The sequence below is a fragment of the Giraffa tippelskirchi genome, chromosome 9, assembly GCF_054371585.1.
Source record: "Giraffa tippelskirchi isolate mGirTip1 chromosome 9, T2T-mGirTip1v1.2.pri, whole genome shotgun sequence".
Classification (NCBI taxonomy): Eukaryota; Metazoa; Chordata; class Mammalia; order Artiodactyla; family Giraffidae; genus Giraffa; species Giraffa tippelskirchi.
Genome location: NC_137283.1, coordinates 11975142 through 11996074, shown reverse-complemented (window position 1 = coordinate 11996074; position 20933 = coordinate 11975142). Strand labels below are relative to the sequence as shown.

At 51.7% G+C, this 20933-nt stretch overlaps 1 protein-coding gene across 40 annotated transcripts in view; it reads right to left on the bottom strand.

Moving 5' to 3' along the window:
- Positions 1–20933, bottom strand: part of TTC21A (tetratricopeptide repeat domain 21A) — a 41393-nt gene that overhangs the window by 10340 nt on the left and 10120 nt on the right. For 19 of the 40 annotated variants that reach the window (XR_014064632.1, XR_014064633.1, XR_014064631.1 and 16 more), the window contains 17 exons: positions 18499–18583; positions 16334–16432; positions 15015–15207; positions 11495–11592; positions 11121–11318; positions 10039–10168; positions 8150–8307; positions 7728–7943; positions 6587–6825; positions 5577–5649; positions 5353–5463; positions 4886–5024; positions 4603–4706; positions 2984–3172; positions 2024–2134; positions 1289–1370; positions 339–489 (listed from right to left, as the gene is read on the bottom strand). Coding sequence is in view for 34 of the 40 variants with exons in the window: in XM_081527421.1 (XP_081383547.1) it covers positions 339–489; positions 1289–1370; positions 2024–2134; positions 2984–3172; positions 4603–4706; positions 4886–5024; positions 5353–5463; positions 5577–5649; positions 6587–6825; positions 7728–7943; positions 8150–8307; positions 10039–10168; positions 11121–11318; positions 11495–11592; positions 15015–15207; positions 16334–16432; positions 18499–18583 (2376 nt within the window). In the remaining 6 variants the exon portion in view is untranslated. Of the gene's footprint in view, positions 1–338; positions 490–1288; positions 1371–2023; positions 2135–2983; positions 3173–4602; positions 4707–4885; positions 5025–5352; positions 5464–5576; positions 5650–6586; positions 6826–7727; positions 7944–8149; positions 8308–10038; positions 10205–11099; positions 11319–11494; positions 11593–15014; positions 15208–16333; positions 16433–16841; positions 16852–18475; positions 18584–20933 lie in introns of all 40 variants that reach the window. The other 21 variants (XR_014064629.1, XR_014064630.1, XM_081527413.1 and 18 more) reach the window with 5 other exon arrangements.

Sequence of the window (20933 nt, the reverse complement as noted above, 5' to 3'; positions counted from 1 at the left end):
GCAAGGGCAGGATCTCTGGTCTCCCCACTTCCCAATGTGGAAGCTGAGCTTTGGCTTCCCTGCCAAACCCCAGCGCATCTGCTGGGGAGAGCCTCCTACACTCTAGTGGTTCAGATGGTAGCAAATCTGCCTGCAATGCAGGAGACCTGGGTTCGATCCCTGGGTCAGGAAGATCCCCTGGAGAAGGGAATGGCAACCTGCTCCAGTATTCTTGCCTGGAGAATCACATGGACAGAGGAGCCTGGTGGGCTACAGTCCATGGGGTCGCAAAGAGTTAGACACGACTGAGTGACTAAACACACCTACACACACCTGCCAAGACACCCACCCCAACCCACCAGCAGTAGATGCCTCTGCAGTAATTGAACCCTGGCTCCAAAGGCACCCGGCTGGACATCTTCTTGGCCAATTCAAAGAAGGCAGGGGCGTCCTCAAGTTTGCCACTTCTTCGTAGCAGATCGATTAGTTTGTTCAATACAGGAAAATTGTCTAAAATAAGAAAGCAGAAACCTCCAGGTTTCTGATAACCTGTGATATCACAAACCTGTGGTTTGTGATAACCAGTAGCTGAATCAGGTAGGGGGAAGCAGAGAGGACTAGCAGACACTAGCAGTCTGGGCTGAACATGGCCATCCCAGCAGCTCCACTGAGACACAATGAAGTAGTCAATCTTATTGCTCCCATTTTATAGATGAGAAGACTGAGTGAGGCACCAAGAATTTGAGTAATCTGCCAAAGGTTTCACATCAGGTAAGTGGAAGACCAGGATTCAGACCTAGAAGGCCTGGCTCCAAGACCTGCATTCCTAACAGCTGTGATCTGCTGGGCCTCTGGGTGACTGACATGGGCCTGGCTGGAGCTCTAGCCTAAGCCTCTTATTCGTGTCTGGCCCCTTCCCCAGCAAGACAGGGTGGTTTTATGCTATAGGAGTGGGAAGAGAGCTACATGTCAGGGGAGAATTTCTAGCCACCTCCAGGAGGCTGTGACCTCCCAAGGGGAACTTAGGTTGAGCCACGGTGTCTGGGGTTTAGGGACAGACAGGCAGGACCAAGCATTGCCCTGCCTGGGACCAGGAACTGGCCCCTTGGACTGGGAAAGGGCCAGCACGTTCCACTGGGACTTTATCAGTTTCCTGCCTCTCTGGGAACAATCAGAGAGGAAGGGGCTTCCTCTGCCCGGTCAGGAAGGAGGGGAGAGGGCTCACCCTTCTAGGCGAGAGCAGACCTTGCTGGGTGGGAACTGACACAGGCAGTCGTGGTGGGCAGGCTTGATGCAGGCAGTTAGTTACCTGGTGCTTTCTCTAGGACTTGGTGGTAGAGGTTGATGGCAGCTTCGTATTTCAGCCTTCTAAACATCAGGTCAGCCATCATCTATCAGAATACACATGATGCTGAGACAGCAGCTTGCATGGGTGCGGTGGGGAGGCTGTGGTGGGAAGCAGGGACAGGAAAGGAGGGAAGGTAGGAGAGAACTTCCTAAGTAGCATCTCTGGGCACTGGGAGAAGGTCCCACAGGAGGCGGGACAGCCTAGGGAGAGGGGTGGGGGTGAGGATGGAAGGAGGAAGGAAAACCCGAGGTGGACACCGTGGAGCCAGCCCCTCCACCCATGTCTGAGAACTGCCAGATGCGGGCAGTGGGGTAGAATGGGGGCTACCCACCTCCACTGGGGACAGCCCTGGAGGTGGTCCGGGTGACAGGGCAGAGAGGGGTAGGACTGGGGAGGGCTGTTTCCTCACAGTTCCCGAAGCCCCAGGAACCTGTCCTAGCCTGGCCTTCACCAGCGGGTGTGGTTTCCCCTGGAGTGAATCAGCCTCACCCCCTCCCCTCGGATGTGGCCCAGGAGGGAGGTCGCTGCTGCCCCCTGCTGCCAGCCTACCCCTCCCCGTCCGGGGTGACAGATCCAGTGCTGAGTCCCCTGCGGCCCCACAGCCCCGCAGGACTGGGTCAGCCGGGCGTCCGGGGTCACCGGGCTAGGAAGCAGCCCGCCCTGTGGCCATGGGGACCCAGGCCCACAGCTTCTCACCACGGAGGCTGTCTCGTGGTTCTTCTCAGTCTGCAGGAGGACGCCACAGTGCTGCTCACACAGGTCCAGGTGTCCCTGCAGCAGGTAGAGCCTCGCCAGCTCCAGCACCACCTGGACAGGCCCCGAGACAGTGACCGGCCCATGTGCGTCGTGGGAGAGCCTGGGCACCCAGGCCTTGGCCTCTCACACCCACGTTCTGTCAGCTCTGCCTTCAAAGCATGAACGCATGTCTCTGACCCCCTGGGATGATGTCTCTGGCTCTCCCCCTCTCCCACCCAGTACTATATCGTCATGACTTTTTCTAATTAACCGCTGAGAGGCAGAGACCCGCTGAGCTCATACTCATCCTTCGGCTTTGGCTCTGAACTCTTCTCCTCTGGGAAGCCCTCTGCGCCCCAGGCTCCGGGACAGGTACCCCTCATCTGAGTTCCCAAGTGTCCTGACCCCGCTGAGGGTATCACATGCTATTAGAACTGCCTATGTACTTGTCTGTACCTAGCGCCCGGGGCAGGGACCTTGTCTTCCCCACTGCATCTCCAAGTCCTAGCCCAGTACCTGGCTTGTACATATTGGGAATCTGTTAAATAAATGAATGGGTCTGTCACTAAGCTCTTCATCTCTCTCCTCGAGTGAACTCCAGCCACCATTTCCTGCCTGGTGCCATGCGTCTCACGTGACCCTAAACCTCCTTGGAAGCTTAGCCTGGGCTTTATGCCCAGAAAAGCCCCTGGCAGCCACAATGTCCTCTCCCCACCTGCAAGGGGGACCTGAAAATGCTACATTTGCCACCGAGGGCTGCAGTGGGTGAGGGCCCTGAGATCAGCAGGCCCGCCTACACCAGGGGTCTGTGCCCCTTGCAGGAAACCACAGAGAAGGAACCAGCTTCCATCCATAGTCAGGGAGCTCTGCAAGACTTTGTGCCCCAAGGCAAGGACAAGGGTCTCGCTCCAAGGACCCCACCTTATTGTCAATAGGCGTGTAGGAGAGGGCATCTTTATAAGACTGCATTGCCTTGGCATACTCCTTCTCTGCCAGGTAGTATTCCCCAAACTGGACGTGGATGGAGGCTGCCAGTTGCTTCTGGGAGGGGATCATTTCTGGTTGCTCCAGGGGAACACGCTTCAGAATCCGAGACTGGAGGTCCATGGCCTAGGGAAACCAGGAAACTCTGCGTGAGCAACCCAGAGCCTGATGTGCCAGGTCTCAGGCCAATTCACAGCAAGCCTCCAAGCTCTCATCTCAGAGCTAGCTATCTAAGCAAGGGCATCTCAGGTCCCCTTGAGCAAATCTGGGTCGCTCTGGACAGGCAAGGCTGCTGGCTGAGTACCCAGGAGGCGAACTGGCACTGCCGCGGGGGCAGGAGCAGAAGCAAAGGCTCTCAAACAACAAAACACTCCATTGTACTTGGCTCGTTTACCTGTTTCATCACACCTGACACTCACCGTGTCTGATCTATCTCAGCTGTCCAACAGGCTAGAACAGGCACACAGTAGGTGTTCAGCACAGGCTGTGTTTTGTTGGGTGCATTTGTTTTGAATAGAGTCCTGCTGGGAATTTGAGGCAGCCCCCACAAATAGCCACGACATAACAGTGATCAAGTGAGTAGCCAGAGAGCATTAAGAGGAAACAACGAGGCTGGGGTTAAGTTTTGGGTAGTGGGCACAGATCAGCCCAGGGTTCCCTGAAGGCCAGACTGAGGAATGGAAATCCAGTGGGAAACCCCAGGGATAAGTCACGTCAAGCAGTCAGAGATGGTCTACAACCACAGGCGCACGCCCAAGGGCAAGTGCCAGGCCACACCCTTGGGTAGAAAGAGTGAAGAGGAGGGAAAAAATGGCCAGGAGTCTCCTAGCAGGGGCTTCTCAGTGGCGCTAGTGGTAAAGAACCTGCCTGCCAGTGCAGGAGACGTAAGAGATGCAGGTTCAATCCCTATGTTGGGAGGACCCCACGGAGGAGGGCATGCAACCCACTCCACTACTGTTGCCTAGAAAATCCCATGGACAGAGGAGCCTAGCGGGCTATGGTCCAGAGGGTTGCAAAGAGGCGGACTCAAACGAAGCGACTGAGCAAGCACACAGCACTCCCAGCAGGAGACTATGGGTTTGGACAAGCCAAACCTGGTTCAAATCTCAGCTCCACCACTTACTAGCAGTGTGACTTTGGGTACATTTCTTAACCTTTTTGAGCCTTATCTGTTAAACAGAAATGTCACAGTGCTTAGCTCAAGGGGCTACTGTGAGAATTAAATAAGGCAAAAAGCCTAGTACAGAACTCAGCACAGAGCATTCAATGCATGAGAGCTGCTGGCATTGTCTATTATTAACAGCACAAGCATCCTTGAGGACAAAGGCACTGTCTTCCTCCCTGCCTTCTCCAGTCCAGTCCAGGCGGGTTTCAAGCACTTCCGTGCACAATCAATAAAAGAGCAAGGGTCGGGGGATAAATGGAAGCTGGATGTCAGAGGTGTAAGCTAGATCCTCTTTAGAGGACCAGGCCTGGAGCCTTCCAGACCTGCAGTCCTATCTTCAGCTTCCATCAGGAAATGGCAGATAGAGAGCTTGAGTCTACTTGTCAATTACCTTGTTCAAAGTTTCCGTCACATCTTCTTTTTTATGACTCTTGTAAACCTTGGCCAGCAAAAGTAAGCACTTGACATCATTCATCATGGATGGGATGTCTTTGACTGCAAAATGGAAACTCAAAGTTGTGTTTCCTGGCCCCTGGGGAGTGGGGGGTTGGGGGGGTGGTGGGGGCTGGGTTCAGAGCTCCAGCCAGTGCCTGTCCAGCTGCCCCATCCTGCAGGAGAAGAGGGAGTGTGTCTGCTCCAAGGCAGGCTAGGGGAGCGAGTTAGGGTGCGCTCACCGAAGTCATGACCCAGTGCCTGCTTCAAAACTTTTTCTGCTTTGTTGAACTTCTTTAACTTCAGAAGCAGTTCGGCCAGATCGCAGCACAGAAAGTCCTGTCCGCTAATCTTCTGGGCGGCCTCATAATAATTAATTGCCTTAGTGCACACAGGAAATATGGGCATCGGGTCTGTTTTTATACGTGGGCTCCTCACACTGTGTCCCTCCCCCTACCCTTGCAATCACCATGCCTGTGTAGCCCTCCAGAACACAGAAGCCTCATATGCAATGGCCTCCTGCCTGGCACAGGGCTCAAGCCTCAGCTTCGGCAGGTGTTAGGCAGTGGTGGGGAGTTGCTGAGCCCTCTCCTTGGCACCCTGTTCAGGGGGGTCTCCCCTTTCATCCAGCCTCCCACCCAAGCACCCTCCTCCATCTTCCCTGCTGGGCTGGCCCTCCCCGCCCCTTCCTACCCCAGCATGGCCTGACCTTGGTATACTGGTGGGTCTTCACATAAGCCTGCCCAATCCTGCTGATCAGGGATGCATCATGTGGGTTCTTTCTGTAGGCCTCGTCGTAGACCTCCAGGGCCTTCTCTGGCTGGTGGGGAAAGGGTCTGCCATCTCTCTCTCCTCCCTTACCGGAGAAGCGAGATTGGGCAGGGGGCGGGGGAGGGGGCGGCCACTAGGTGAGGTCACGAGACCTTCACTCACCTCCTGAATGTTCATGAAAGCATCACCCAGCAGCAGACTGGTGTGGGGGCCAGGCAGATGTTCACAGAGCTCCCTGCAAGAGTAACCAAAACCTTAGCTCAGCTTGGTGCATCGTTCCTATTCCTGAATCCATCTCTTCTCTTTCTCACTCATTCTGTCTGACACCCATTCATTCACTCATTTATTCATCACCCAATACTTATTGGCTCAGATGGGACATGGTGCTAGCTCCCTTAGTTCAGGCTCTCCTCATCTGTTATCTGGACCATGGCCAGGACTTTCACCCACTCCTCTGGCCTCCACCCCAAACACCTAGAACGTTCTTCATGAGGCAGCCTGTTTTTTTTTTTTTCAGCCAAGCCTCATGTGGCATGTGGGATCTTAGTTCCCTGACCAAGGATTGATCTCAGGCCCCCTGCATTGGAAGCACTGAGTCTTAACCACTGAACCACCAGGGAAGTCCCAGCCTACTCTTTCTAAACCTTCAATGAGACCATGTCATCTCACTGTTTATTGGTTTCCCACTGCTCATGGCATCACCTCCCCTTCCTCCTGAATTGCCTAGATGGAGTTTTGCCTGAGGAAGGGGACAGGAAAGGTACCCTTGAGGTCCCAACGTCAAATTGTAGAGAAAACCTCTGAGGGCTCCCAATGCCGGCTCTCCATCCTCTTTCGCTCACACTGGTTACATCCAAGTCACTGAACATTTCCCCAAGGGCAGGCCATGCCAGGGGCTGGGGCAGAACCATGGTTCCCACCAGGATGCGAACCATAATGAGGGGCAAGCAGAACTCAGGAAGATTCACTCCTGTGTCCTCCCAACTCAGCAGCAGGTTGGCCTCACTGACCGACCGCTCACACTCAGATTCTCATCATGGGAAATCCCCTACTTTTGTCAAACACACTCTGAGAACACATTCTGAAGCCCCAGGGTAAAGAAGACGATCTGGAGAAAACGCTCCTGACATGCCACTGGGGCCGGGGCTGTCCGTGTGCCGCCCGGGGCTCACCGGTAGCACCCGATATAGAGGCAGGCATCCTTGCGGGTCTGCAGGTAGATGCTGGCCATCTTCTCTTTGGCTTCCATGTAGCAGGGCTGCTTGGGCGTGATGTTCTGCAGCACGCTCAGTGCCAGGTCCACGTTCCCCTTGCTCAGGGCCAAGTCCACATTGGCGATGGTGATGCGGACCTCCTCCGGCGTGCCGCTGAACTCATTGATGGCATCCTGCATGACCTTGGTGGCCTCGTGCTGAGACAAGGAAACCCAACAGACTCTCCATTTGCTGTCACCCACCACATCTGGTAGCCAGGGAGAGGATGGCCCATCACCACTTTAGAGCAGCCGGAAGGAGACAGAGGGAGAGAGAGAAAGAGAGTCTCTCGGTGTTGAGGGCCACTGTTCCTGGAGGGCAGGGCCAGCCGGGGGACATGAAATGCCTGACTGTGAGAACTTGTTCCTGAGCGCCTCAAAGTCTGATGGTCATTTCTTCCTATGAGAGACCTATGGACGCATCTCCTTATACCTTCCTGCTTTCAGTCAAAGGTGTTTTAATATTATGGTTAGTGTTAGCCACTCAGTTGTGTCTGACTCTTTGCGACCCCATGGTCTGTAGCCTGCCAGGCTCCTCTAGCCATGGAAATGGGCACATGAAGGTATATTTGAATTGTATCTTCATTGCATTTGTACTCTCGATTATTCTAACAAAGTTACTCTCTTTGCCCATTTTGGTCCTGCTGCCCAGCCAGACCCTCCAAGGTCCCAGGGCTGCCCCATACAGTTGAGCAGGTTGTACACTGCAAAACTCCAAGGTGATATAAGTGGCATCCACTGGAGAGGTGCACTGCCCAACCTGCACAACCTCATGTGGTGGCCCTGGTGGGCCTTGCGCTCTGCATCCCTGACATCCTTCTGGGGACAGTGAGGTCGGCAGGGGACAGATCATGCAGGACTCAGGAGGGTTTGGAGTTTATCTTGAGGGTATGGGAGCCACTGAAGCCTTTAAAGTAGGGGAGAGGGATACTCCCAAATGAATAAAAGCTAAAATAAAGTGCAAGGAAACACCAGCCAGAATCAAAGAGCCTAGTTCCCAGGCCTACCCTGGCCCTCCAGCATGCTCCAGCAGCAAGAGAATAGAGCAGGGCATTTCTCACCAGCTCCCCGTTCATCCGGAGGGCATCTGCCAGTTCCAGTAAGATGGACGCCCGCTCGCTGGGGTGCACACAGGGCCCACGGAACTTCTTGTTCTCTTCCGTCCTCAGAGTTGGTAATTTTATGATCATCTTCAGTGCCTTTATGGCTTCTGGATAGTCCCCCGACTTGTTGAGGGCCTTGGCCTTGATGAAGTGGTAGAGGGGGTGGTCTCGGACCTAGAGGAGCATCAGCCGAGTGCGGGGCTCCAGCTCCCGGAGGGGAGAAAGCCACAGGATCCCATGGGGCCAGTCCCTGCCTTTGGGCCAGCGGAAGGGGATGAGGGATTCTGGCAGCTCCTGGGGCTACTCTCCCAAGGCGAGTAGGGGCTGAAGCTGTGGGACTGTGGGATGCTGAGCAGTGACAGGGCATCGGGGACACCCACCTGGAAGTTGTGGCTGACGCCCAGCTCCAAGGAGTGGGAGCACATGGCAAAATTGCCCTGAGCCAGGTAGATCTGAGACATGAGGAGGTGGGCGTCCACGGAGGTGGGGTCCAGCTCCAGGCAACGCTGCAGGGTGCTCTGGGCATGCTCTAACTCCCCTAGAAACAGGAAACAAACCCCTACATCCAGGGATCCTTGGGGACTCTCAGGATCCACCACGTAAAGGCAGAAGGAATTTTACGTGTCCTGTTTCCCAGAAATACACAAGTTTGGCATTTTATCCAGTGTCTGTTCAGCTTGACTCAAAGGTATCTTCCTAAAATTAGAACTACTATTAGTTTTTGCCTTGACCCAAACAACAGCCAGGAGACTCAAACCTTGGTTTGACACCTCCCATCCTTCTGTACCCTCAGGGAGATGGCTAAGTCACTTCACTGCTCCATCTGGAGGCTCAGGGGAACACTGAAGTCTCAATTCCCATACCTAAGAGCAGAACAAAACCTAATAATAGCAGCAACCATGACAGCCACAACTTGAGAAGCACCTGCTCTGTGCCAACACAGGCAAAGTACTTTAGAAAGGCTGGTTTAATGTCTGCCCACCCCCACCAAGTTGGTATTATCATGCCCGTCTTTCAGATGTAGGACTGAAACTTTAGTGATGTAAGTCACTCAGCTCCGAAGGGACAAAGCCAGTATTTGTGTCCAGGGCCATGGGCTCCTGAGACTGAGCTCTGAATGCCTTGGCATGTTGGGGCCCAGAGGCCTTCCTGCTGCCAGGTTGGCCCTAAGTGGGAGGCAGTGGCAACTCAGGGGCAGAGTACAGTGAGCTGGTGGGAGACCCTCCTCCCTCTACTGCCAGGTCCTTCAACAGCTCCTGCTTGGGGTCCATCACCCAGTGGGTGGAAAGCACTTGCCTCTGGGTCCCAAACTCCCTGCTCCTTCAGTTGTGCTGCAGAAATGTGAAGGTGTCACCACGACAACCTGAGCAGCTGGAGACCTTGCTTTGTCCCTAAAGCGCTGGTATCTGCCAGCATCCGTGTGTGTGTGTGTGTGTGCGCGCGCGTGCGCTGGTGTGTGGTGGGGGAGGCGGACCTCCCCTCACTTTGTACCCAGGAGACCTTGAAGCAGCGGGTAAACCTGGCACTCCGATGAACACTGGGAGGACTGAGGATGAAGACCAGGAGCTCTAGGCAGAGTGCAACCCATACAGTGCAGAGCGCACAGACGCTCCATGCCATTCTGAAGCCTCTGGACACCAGAGATCAGCTTGGCTTTCAAGCAGATGAGGTGAAAGGTCACGGGGAACAAAGACTTCAGAGAGCACAACAGGCCCCCACCAAGGGTTCTCCCCATCCTTCCCTCTTTCTCCAGGATCCAGGCCTTGAGATAGAAGAGGCTGGATGGGGACCGTTCTGGCCCATGAGGCCCTGAGAGTCTAATGGCACAGGGTTCCCCCTCCCTCGGGGCCTTCCTGACTGCCTTTTAAAAACTGCCACCCCTGCATCCCCTCCCTGGCTTTCATTTTCTCCATCACACCATCATGTCCTAACAACAACACTATGCTTGATGTCCACGTACCCTTACTAGAACACAGACTCCAGGGTGGAATTTTTCTTGTTCTGAGCACTGCTGTCCCCTAGGATCAGAGCAGTGCTGGTGCATCATCAAGTTCAGTGACCGTCAGCTGGCACAGATCAAGTAAGCAATCAGCAAAAGGGAGGGTGGGAGAGACCCCTGCTGGTGAGGAGTCAGGGGTGTCGGAGGCTGGGAACAGTGGGCCCACCTGGTGACTGTGAGGGTGAGGGGGTGTGTGGGGAGTATCCCAGGCAGGGAGCCTGCAGACACTCACCCAGGGCCCCCACCAGCCACAAGGACTCACTGGCTCACCTGAGAGATACTTGACCTGGGCCATCACATACAGTGGCTCGATTAGGGCTGGTGCCGCCTTGACTACAGGATTCAAGATCGCAGCGACTTGCTTAAGAAGGGGAGACACGATCTGGCCTGGAGGCCGGGGCTGTAGGAACACAAGGGTCTGGCTGTGCGGTTTGTCCTATTCTAAGAAAAACACTCTCAGTGAAGGGATTTTTTTTCCACACGTATTTTACTTTATCCTACTTTATTTTATTTTTATTTACTTTATTTACTTTATTTTTATTTACTTTATTTTACTTTATTCCACAAGTATGGGCTTCCCTGGTAGCTCAGATGGTAAAGAATCTGCTTGCAATGCAGGAGATTCAGGTTCAATTCCCTGGGTCAGGAAGATCCCCTGGAGAAGAGAATGGCAACCCACTCCAGTATTCTTGCCAGGAGAATCCCATGGACAGAGCCTGGTGGGCTACAGTCCATGGGGTAGCAAAGGGTCGGACATGACTGAATGACTAACACTTTCATGCTCCACACACATATTTACCATCCACTCTGTACTACTTAGTCCAAGAGCAAAAGCTCCTCAGAATGGGGGACTTTATTTGTTCACTGCGGAGTCCCTCTTATCAAGCATGGCATCCGGCACATGGTGGTGCCCTCAACAGATATTTGTGGGATGGCATTACAAGGCACTTGAGGGATATTAAGGCATGTAAGATATGATCCTTGCCCACAGGGAATCTCAACTGTCTGGGAAGGCCAGACAAACAAGGAAAGACCAAAATACTTCTTAGAAGACATTGGGAGAAAAGGGAGCCCAGTTCCTCCCTGGGATGAACAGAGGCCAGCGCCCCACTCCTCACGTGCAGTCCCTGGACCAGCAGCATCAGCATCGCCTGGGAGATGCAGGGCTTGTGCCCCACTTCCTGGGTGATTGGCATGTTGCACATGCAAATGTGAAAAGCACTGGGCTCCCCGACTGCCTGAGGCTCAAGCAGCCTAGTGACTGGCCAGGTAGGTCCTGCCTCTGCCCAGACATGTTCTCCAGTCCAACACCCCCCCTCACCCCGCCCCACAAAGAAGCGCCCTCCTCTAACCTGCTTGGGGCAGAACACCAGGTACTCTTTGGCGATGCAGACCAGGAAGATGGGGTCGAGCCGTTCCAAGTATTCGGAGCTCATGGGGAGGGCCTGCATGCTGGAGAAGTGCAGCTCGGCGGCCTCCTTTAGCAGCGTTGTGGCCTGCTCCCCACTGTGCTTCTTGGACGCCAGGAGGGCTTGGAGGAAAACCAGCACCTGTGGGGAGCAGGCCTGGGTCTTGGAGGCAATGCCCTCAGGCAGAGCTGGCAGGCCAAGGAGAAGCAGAAGTCCAAGGCCATCGTGGCTGTCCTACTGGAAATGGGGTGGGAGGAGGGCGGGGGTGTGGCAGGGGTGGGATCCCAGAGCTACCCCGGCCCCTACAGAACTCTGACCTCAGACTTCCCAAGGGACTGCTGCACCTCCTTCAGGAATTCCAGCTGGTGTTCGGCCTCCTCCAGGTGGCCGTCTAAGATCTGGCACCAGATGATCCCTGGGAGGGGACAGAACTGGGATGAACAGCCAGCTCTGTGGCAGAGCCAGCAGGCCAAGGGACAGTGGACGGCAGGGACCCATTCCCGTGTCTTCATAAACTCAAGGAGAGGTATGCGCTCATGGAGAAGCATTCAAATCGTAGGGCAAGGAAAACATCCCCAGCTCATGTTCTGGCTTTCAGCGTGTCTTTCTCTAAAGAGAATCAATATGAACAGATTGGAGTGTATTTCTTCAAACATCTTGCAAAGCATTTGTATGTTATTAGTGTATAGTGTATTTTCCCATCTGTTCATACAAATTATCCCATTCTCTTCAATGGTGACATAATATTTCACTGCGGATGTAACCATTTATTTAACTACTGCACTATTGAGGGACTCCTCATTTCACATTTCGTTGGTTTTCAGTGTTTAAATATTACAATGCCATGGTCAACATTTTTGTGTGTTCTAATTCCTTATGTAGAATTGATGGGTCAAAGGGCATGTACATCTAAAACCTTGATAGATAAGGCCCGCTTGCCCTCCAAGGATATTTGAATTAATATTACTGTCAAGAATTTGGAAGTGTTTTTTCTTTCCCCACGATCTTACAAACGTGCTTTACTCTTTACCATGCTAAAGAGTGAATAACTTGTTTTAATTCACTTTTTAAAAAAATTTCTTTTAGGAAAAATGGACATCTTTTTATATATTTAGTGGCCTTTTCTACTATAAATTTCCTGTTCATAGCTTTTTCCTGTTTTTCTTTGGATGGATTTTTATCTCTCTCTATTCTCTTTATATATATTTATATTCTCTTTATATATATTCCTTGTTACAAACATTTTCCATTAGATTGTCTTTTACCTTTTAACTATTTTTCCTCTGTCTTTTTGCCATCCAGTAGTTTTAAATTTTTACATAGTCAAATTGGTCAAATATTTTCCTTTAGAACTTCTAAGTTTGTAGTTATGCTTAGACTCCCCCAGGCAACCCAAGTCCAATTTAACGTTTATGTTTAAATATCCAAGTCATCTAGAATTTATTTTCAAGGATAATGTGAAGTGGGCATTTACCTTTATTTTTTTTTTTCATAAAGAATAGTCAGGTATCTGACCATGAGTTATTGAAACTCCATTGGTTTGAAATGTTATTTTTATCATAAGGCCTGTTTCTATCCTGTTGATTTATTTGTTTATTCCAGGATTGGCCTCAAACTGACTTCTCTTTTTTATTTTATTTTTATTTTATTTTTTTTTACTTCTCTTTTTTAAAAAAAATAATTTTTTATTTTTATTTTGGCTGTACTGTGTCTTTGTTGCTGTGTGGGCTTTTCTATAGTTGTGGTGCACTGGTTTCTCACTGTGGTGGCTTCTTTTGTTGCAGAGCATGGGCTCTACGGCACACAGGCTTCAGGAGCTGTGGCTCGCAGGCTCTAGAGCACAGGCCCAGTGTTGTGGTGCACAAGTTTAGTTGCTTCAAGGCACGCAAGATCTTCCCAGATCAGGGATTGAACCTGTATCTCCTGCATTGGCAGGCGGATTATTTACCGCTGAGCCACCAAGGAAGTCCTTAACTACTCTCGTTTTGATGTGTTTTGATGTTAGGAGGACAAATCCCTTCTGTTCCTACTATTCTTCTTTTACAATTTATTCCTTGACCATTTGGGTACATTTATTTCTGACTGTCTTCCTCACCACCATCTTGGTTTTCAGTCATATCTGTCCCACTATTTGGCTCATCTATGGACATTTTTACTTTGCAAAAATCATATTTTTAATTTTCAGCAACTCTTTTTTTTGTTATCTGTATTTTTTTCCTAGTGGCATGTTCTTTACTCACAGACCTAATAGACTCTAGAGTCAGCCAACACAGGAGGTGTTTTGGGGACAAAGTCTTTTCTGTATCTGGCCTTAACTTTGTTACTCAGGGGGCCACTGCTTTGCATGTTCCACTTGGCCCCTCTTTCAAACTGCCAGCAGATTTATAAATGGACTAGACTGATGACTATTAGCAACCAGGGAAGATTTCTCAAACTGTTAAGGCCCCTGATTTTCCCAGATGGGCCAGGTAAGATGGATGCGTCAAGGACACATATGCGTGGACTCAGGCCCGGCTGGAGTGTGTGGACTTCCCTTTTGGCTAACCAGCAGGGGCTCTCCCTTGAATTGAGGAAGTGGGCCAGGACTCAGCCTGGGGGAGGAACGTTGGCAGGGGATTTTGCCTATGTGCTGGGCATTTAAGTTTTTTGTCCTTCATGTCCCTGCTGGTGGTGGGACATCATGGGGAGCTTTGGTTTGCTCTGTCCCGTCCCACCACTTGGTAAGAGTCTCCTTGATCCCGTTCTTGGGCTTCCAATAACCCTCCTGTTATCTCGATGATGACCCCATGACATATTTTGCTCCCAGCCTCTGGGAACCCCAAGCTTGTGTTTGTTTAATTTTTCTTTTTCCTGGAGCCCTCTGGGGAAAGCTGATCTACTCGTTTCTTTAGCTGCCCCGTCTCGGCCCATGTTGGCTTATAGGTTTCTAGACTTGCTCAGAGCTTCCAGATTGAATGTAATCTGCTTTGTATCTTCTAGAAATGCAAAGTTCTTCAGAGTTCCTGGTCTACCAAAGGCACCTTACCCTGTTTCTGGGGCTGCTACAGGGACTCACCATCTTTTTAAAATGTCACCCGTGACTCTGGGGGGATTTGGGGAGGGAGGAAGAAGCAGTGAACGAGAAGTCAGCCTGATGCACTGAACCAGAAATCAAGACCAACCACTTGGATTGCTTTTTTGACTGTGCCACACAGATGCGCCTGGAGTTTAGCGAGAAGTGACTTTGCCCCAAAAGACACAACTCCTCGGAGCCGGGGCAGGAAGCCGGCTTGCCTGGGGCACTGATCACGAGGCTGCCTCCACTAAAATCAAATACCTCTGTGTCAGGATTCACTAGAGACCACAGATTTGAGAGCTTTGTGTAAAAAAGAAAACTGGGCTCTGGAAAATTCACTCGACATTTGTATAAAGTGGGAGGGAAGCCCTGGAACACATAGGGAAGCAAAACTCTCAAAACTACTCACTCTGGTGGCCTTTCAGCACGGGGGCCTGAAGAGGGAGGTCTACAGAGGTGAGGCGAGCGGCTGTGGGGAGGAGGGGCGCTGGCCTGGTGGGGCCTGAGAGGAGGCAGGGCTGACCCAGCAGGTCAGGCAGAGTGTGGCTATCAGAGATCTGAAGGAGATGAGAATGGCTTTGCTGCTTTCGAGAATTCCTGTGCCTCTTAGGTCTATATGTGTAGATGCCTCGAAAGGCACCCCGTCCTACAATGTACCCCCGAACTCATACACCCTCTGGGAAGAATGCTTGCCAATCCCTCTCTTCTGGATTCATGGAGCCACCCTGCTTGGCTCCCATCCCCTAGCCTGCCACCTCCCTCCCTGTCCAGCCTGCACATACCTGTCAAGGCAGCCACGCTGCTCTCGTCCAGCTTCATGGCCTCCGAGTACCACAGAGACGCCTCCTTTACTTGGTCCTGCAGGATGAAGAGGTACCCCAGCTCGGTGGCCATGTGGGCGTCGGAGGATGTAGCCATGAAGGTTCGTTTGATGAAGCTACACACCAGCTGCAGAATTGCCTGGTGCCTCCCACACTGAAAGGAACAGACATGGGGATGGGGAAACCAGTCACTCCAGTCACTCCAGTCACTGCCTAAACAAGGCCATGTTACAAACGGGGGACACTTTGGCAGGACTAGGGGGTTCTCAGGAGAGCCCAAGAAGTACCGTGTGTCCAGGTAGCTGTCCAGCTCCCAAAGAATCCCCCCAACCCTGGTGGCCACATGTGTGGAACCGCTTCCAGGCATGGAGCCCTTTGAGGAACTCAGCCCCATGTCTGGCCATAGTCACTGGTCCAACAAATCACCAGGAGGTTTTTCACAAACTGAAGCGGCATGAAGGGAACTCTTGGTGTTGCACTGATGGGAAGTGGCCCTGAGGGCTGTGAGCAGCCACACTCCCTGCTATGCACGGAGAATGAGCAGAGAGAATCAGACACAGAGATGGAGGGAAAGAGGGTATCCCAGTGGAATTCGACTCCCCAGAGCTGCCCCTGCTCTTATGACAATTCCTTATGGTAAATCTTTCTTTTTTTCGGTTGGGGCACAGGAGCTCTCTAGTTGTGGCATGTGAGCTCTTAGCTGCAGCATGCGGGATCTAGTTCCCTGACCAGGGGTTGAAGCTAGGCCTCCTGCATTGGGAGAGTGGAGTCTTAGCCATGGGACCACCTGGGAAGTCCCCCTTCTAGTAAATTTTGCTCTGGGGCTGAAGGTTGTGACAGAGACAGGCTGTTTGGCAGCCTGCTCTGTCTGCACCATGCCTGGCATCAGAGAGGGTTAGGCAGGCTGGCCTCCCTGGGTCTCTTCCGCAAAAAGAATATGGGAGTTGGGGGCTCCAGCACCCTGCTCTTCCACAGCTGTGTCGCTGCCCTCTTTCCCCAAACAGGGCGCCTCCCACTCTGAGAGCACTTCCAGATCTCACTTCCATGGTCTTCACAGCATCTCTGAAGGGAACGTGGGCATAGGACCCAGAGGCCACCTGATACCGTGATAGGACGGAAGCAGGCAGGGGCCCCAGGGCCTGGGCCACTAGGCTGAGAGGTCAGGTTTAAGCCAGAGAGGGGTGGGGCAGGGTCCTGAGGGAGCTTCTGGGGGACCACAGATCTCCCCTGGGAACAAGACAAGATGCGCTAGGTCAGAAACCAGGGAGGAGCTTTCTTACCAGTTTGCTCACCACAAGAATTTTTTTAAGATGGAGGCTTGGATTTTGGGGCTCCCTCGTTTCCAGTGCCTTAATCAGATTCCTAACATGCTCGGCAGCCTGCAAGAAAAAAACACAGCGTCAAAGGCAGTAGGTAAGACGGGAGTGGGGAAAGGTTCTCAAGGGCGGATGCCTGGAGCACCAGCTGAGAGATCGTAAACACACTTGGGCCCCCACGCCAACCCTAGAGGTTCAGAGTTAACTGGCCATGGGTGTGCCCAGGCTTCAGTATCACTTTGGAGCCCCACAGGGGCTTTCCCCCCAGAGCCAGCACTGCCCCTTTACTCACGAATCCGGGAAGAGCAGCTGCCCTTTGAGACACCCGCAAACAGCGCCAGGAGCCAGCTGTATGGTGCACACACAGCAGTCCCCCCAGCCACTTGCAAACCCCCTGGGCTGGCCCAGGAGCAAACCATCAGGGTGGGTCTCTGGCCCCCAACCTCTGTTCCATTTTCACCTGAGTCACCACATTGATGCTTCTCTGTCATTCCAGTGAATCCTCCCAGGGACTCTGAAAGTCAGTGTAACTGAATTTTCCAGTCAAGCAGATGAAGGGTCAGAAAGGTTAAGGTCATTTGACCAAGGTTATCCAGCCATCTAGATGGCTGACTGAGTCCAAAACCTGTGTTCTTTCGTGGACTCTTCTGCCCACTCACTATGTGGGGGTAGGGAGTTCTTAGCCCGCAGCTGCAAAGAAGTACCAGAAGAGAACGTGGGGTGGGGTGGATCTTCTCTGCAAGCTTAGGACTGTGCAGCCCGGGCTGGGGTGAGGGGCAGATCCCAGGGTTTGAAATGGGGGCAAAGGAGGGGCATTAAATGCTAACTGCCCTTGGGCCTAACCATGAGGCCAGGCCCTTGGAAGGTTTGCTCAGGGCCCCAGGTTCTCAGGGAGCTGAGGACAGGCCTATTCCCTTGTTTTCACCCAGAGACAGGGCTAGGGCCCTTTTCGAGGGTTCCTACCAAACACAGACCATGCCCTCCACCTCACCCCACCCCACAAAATCCATAACCTCAGAGCTGGGCAAAAGGAACCAGAAACTTCCTCTTTTCACCATGACCCCTTAGGGCCTCTTGACTGGTCACACTCTCTGCAGAGGCAATGTCTTTATTCAGAAGGCAGGGTTTTCGCTGAAGACACAAACTCTTTTTGAAAATAAGAACATGTCTGGGCATGGAGGTTTTCATTAGGAATTTGAGGTGCTTCTGACTGCATCTGAGGACTCTTTGGGGATTCTCTGGAAAACTACAAGTCTTAGGAGCAAGTTTACAGCCAGGTGCATGCTAAGTTGCTCAGCTGTGTCTGACTCTTTGTGACCCCACAGACTGTAGCCTGCCAGGCTCCTCTGTCCATGTGATTCTCATACTTGAGTGGGTTGCCATTTACTCCCTCAGGGGATCTTTCTGACCCAGGGGACCCAGAGACCAAACCCACGTGTCCTGCATTGGCGGGTGGATTCTTTACCACTGAGCAACCTGGGAAGCCCATGGGGCCAGGTACTGCCTGGTCGATAGCTGAACAATCCTAACCATTTCCTTAAAAAAAGGTATTTCCCGAAACATGAAACACAACCATGGGAATTCCTTGGTGGTCCAGTGGTTAGGACTCAGTACTTTCACTACTGTGGGCTTGGGTTCAATCCGCGGTCACAGAACTAAGATCCCACCAGCCATGCGGCATGGCAAAAACAAAACCAAAACCAAAACCAGCAACAAACCACAATCGTGACTTCTATCAGTTAAAATGGAGCAAGTTACTGTAGTGTACTGGGCTCTGCTCCCAGTCGTCCTACATGTCATGTAATTGGACCTTATAACAACTGCACAGAGTGGGTGGAATTATCTCCATTTTTTACAGATGAGCATCTTGGGGCTCATCCAGGTGGAGACACCTGCCTGGGTCACACAGGTAACATGAGGCAGAACCAGAGCAGGGTGTCAGCCTCACTGCCGGCCTTTTGAACTGTGTGGCTCAAAGACCAAACCAGAGCCCCAAGTGTGTGGATGGGGGTAGGGAGCTGAGTCCCAGGGAGCCCCCTCCAAGGCCTTGGGGGTGGAGGTGCTGTGAAGGGTCCCTTCTTGGCTGTGTTGGTTTCAAGGTTCAACTTCTGAGTCTTGAAAGAACTTACTGCGGTCATGTTTCCTTCTCTTGCAAGCTCATGCACAGCTAGAATTTGGCAGGCATCGATATTGCTTTCGTCTTTTTCGAGGATTCTGAAGTAGGAAGAGGAGCCACATGAATTGAGAGCATTCAGAGGCAAGGTTAGAATGGTGTGGTGGCATCTTGTGAATGTCTTCCTAACATCTATCCTCCCCTTCTCCTTTTAATAGAACCTGCTGAACTGCTGGGGCATGGGGCTACTGCAATGAAGACTACATTTCCCAGCTTCCCTCTGCAGCTCATGTGTGACCATGTGATTAAGTTCTGACCAATAGGATGCAAGTGAAAGTGCCCAGGGTATATCCAGTGGTGTCCCTACAGCATGCCTTCCATTTCTTCTCTTTCCTCCTTGCTGGCTAGAATGTGGGCCAATGTGAGCAACATCCTAGGAATAGGACAGCAGGAAGAGGGGGCCTGGTACCCTAGAGAGTTAAGCATCCTAGTCTTGGCCCACCACCCAAATTTTTCCCTGAGAGAGGAATAACCTTTTATGTTAAGTCCCTTATTTGGGGGTGGCTTCATGACAGAAACCTATTTATACCCCAAATAACACAGGCATGACTGTGGTACCAAGGTCAGGGGGTTAGGGGGTCAGTCTGCAGCTGTCAGATGGAAAGGAAACTTTGGTTTCCATCATGTGTCACTGGGAAGACACAGCTCCTGATCACACTACAGAGTTTTCTTTCTTTTTTAAAATTATTTATTTATTTTTGACGGTGCTGGGCCTTTGCTGCCGCAGGGGCTTTTCCTGAGCTGTGGTGAGCACAGGCTACCCTCTAGTTGTGGTGTGTGGGCTTCTCATCGTGGTGGCTTCTTTTGTTGCAGAGCATGGGCTCTAGAGCACTTGGGCTTCAGTAGCTGGGGTTTGTGAGCTCCAGAGCACAGGCTCAGAGGTTGTGGGCCACGGGCTTAGCTGCTGTGGGGCATCTGGGATCTTCCTGGACGAGGGATCGAACCCATGTCTCCTGCATTGGCTGGCAGATTCCTTACCACTGAGCCACCAGGGAATTCCCTGGAATTTTCAAGATTTTGTTTCTTTATAGGAAATTTCATATTTTTCAGCTGGATCAGGGAATGGTCCCTTCTGCTTAACAGTTACTCTAATTGACATATCAACTTTCAACACAACTAGGCGCAGTCAACGTTCAAAGAGTTTTAGGCACTTATGATGATTTTGAAGGCACTGTGAATTTCATAATTTAGAAATTAAAAAAAAAAACTTTAAAAAAGACATATGGACCAAAAAAGAATCAGAACCAATGTTAGAAAAGTCGCAGAACCAAATGATACTGGAGATACTACTGAAATATCCAGATGCGTAGACACTGTTAAATGGTACCTCAAGGGACGTCCATAGGCTTAAATGCTTATCTTCTAAAAGAAGATTAAGAATGGCCAGGCATCCAACTCAAGAGTTAGACAATAACAACAGAGTACCTCCACAGAAGGTAGTTAGCGGGAAATAATAAACAGCAGAAATTAATCAGTTAGAAAACAAGGATAACATAGCATCAACAAAACTCAAAGCTGGCTCTTTAACAAGACTAATGGAAGAAACAAATTATTTTAACATTGGTGGAGAGAATTAAAAGAGAAGGAAAAAATGAACAATATTAGGGTTGAAAAGAGAAACACATCTACAGAGAGCAGAAATTTAAAGAGCAATGGGGGAGGGACTGCCCTGGTGGTCCAGTGGTTAGAACTCTGTGATCCATTCTAATGTTGAAACTATAAACTACATGAAACTAATGAAACATATGGGCTTCCCAGGTGGCTCAGTGGTAAAGAATCCACCTGCCAGTGCAGGAGATGCAAGAGACATGCATTCAGTCCCTAAGTTGGGAAGATCCCCTGGAGAAGGAAACGGCAACCTACTCCAGTATTCTTGCCTGGGAAACCCCATGGACACAGCAGCCTGGCAGGCTACAATCCACAGGGTCAAAAGAGAGTCAGACGTGGTTTAGCGACTGAACAACAGCAACTGCTTCCACTGCAGGGGGCATAGTTTTGATCCCTGGTTGGGGAACTAAAATCCTGTGTGCTGAGTAGTGCAACCACAAATAAATAAAGAGCAATGAGAGAAGTCTACGAGCTGGGGAACCCTCTGTGAGGCAAGGTGTCAGGTGTTGGGCTCAACCCGTGGACACCATACACTGTCTGCCTGCAGGTCTGGGCAGCAGGACCTGGGTAGGGAGGCAGCACAGACCCACGGTCAAGGCCTTCAGCCAGGTGTTTCCAGGTATCTGGTGGACCCCAGGCGGAGCCTCCAAAGCAAGCTCTTGATCCAGGAGTTCCTGCCAAGGACACCAGCCAGCTGTGAGAGAGGCCGCTGAGGGCCCGCCCAGGCCTGGCACAGGCTGGGGTCACTTTCAGTTTCCTACCAGTGCCTGTGTATGAGACTCC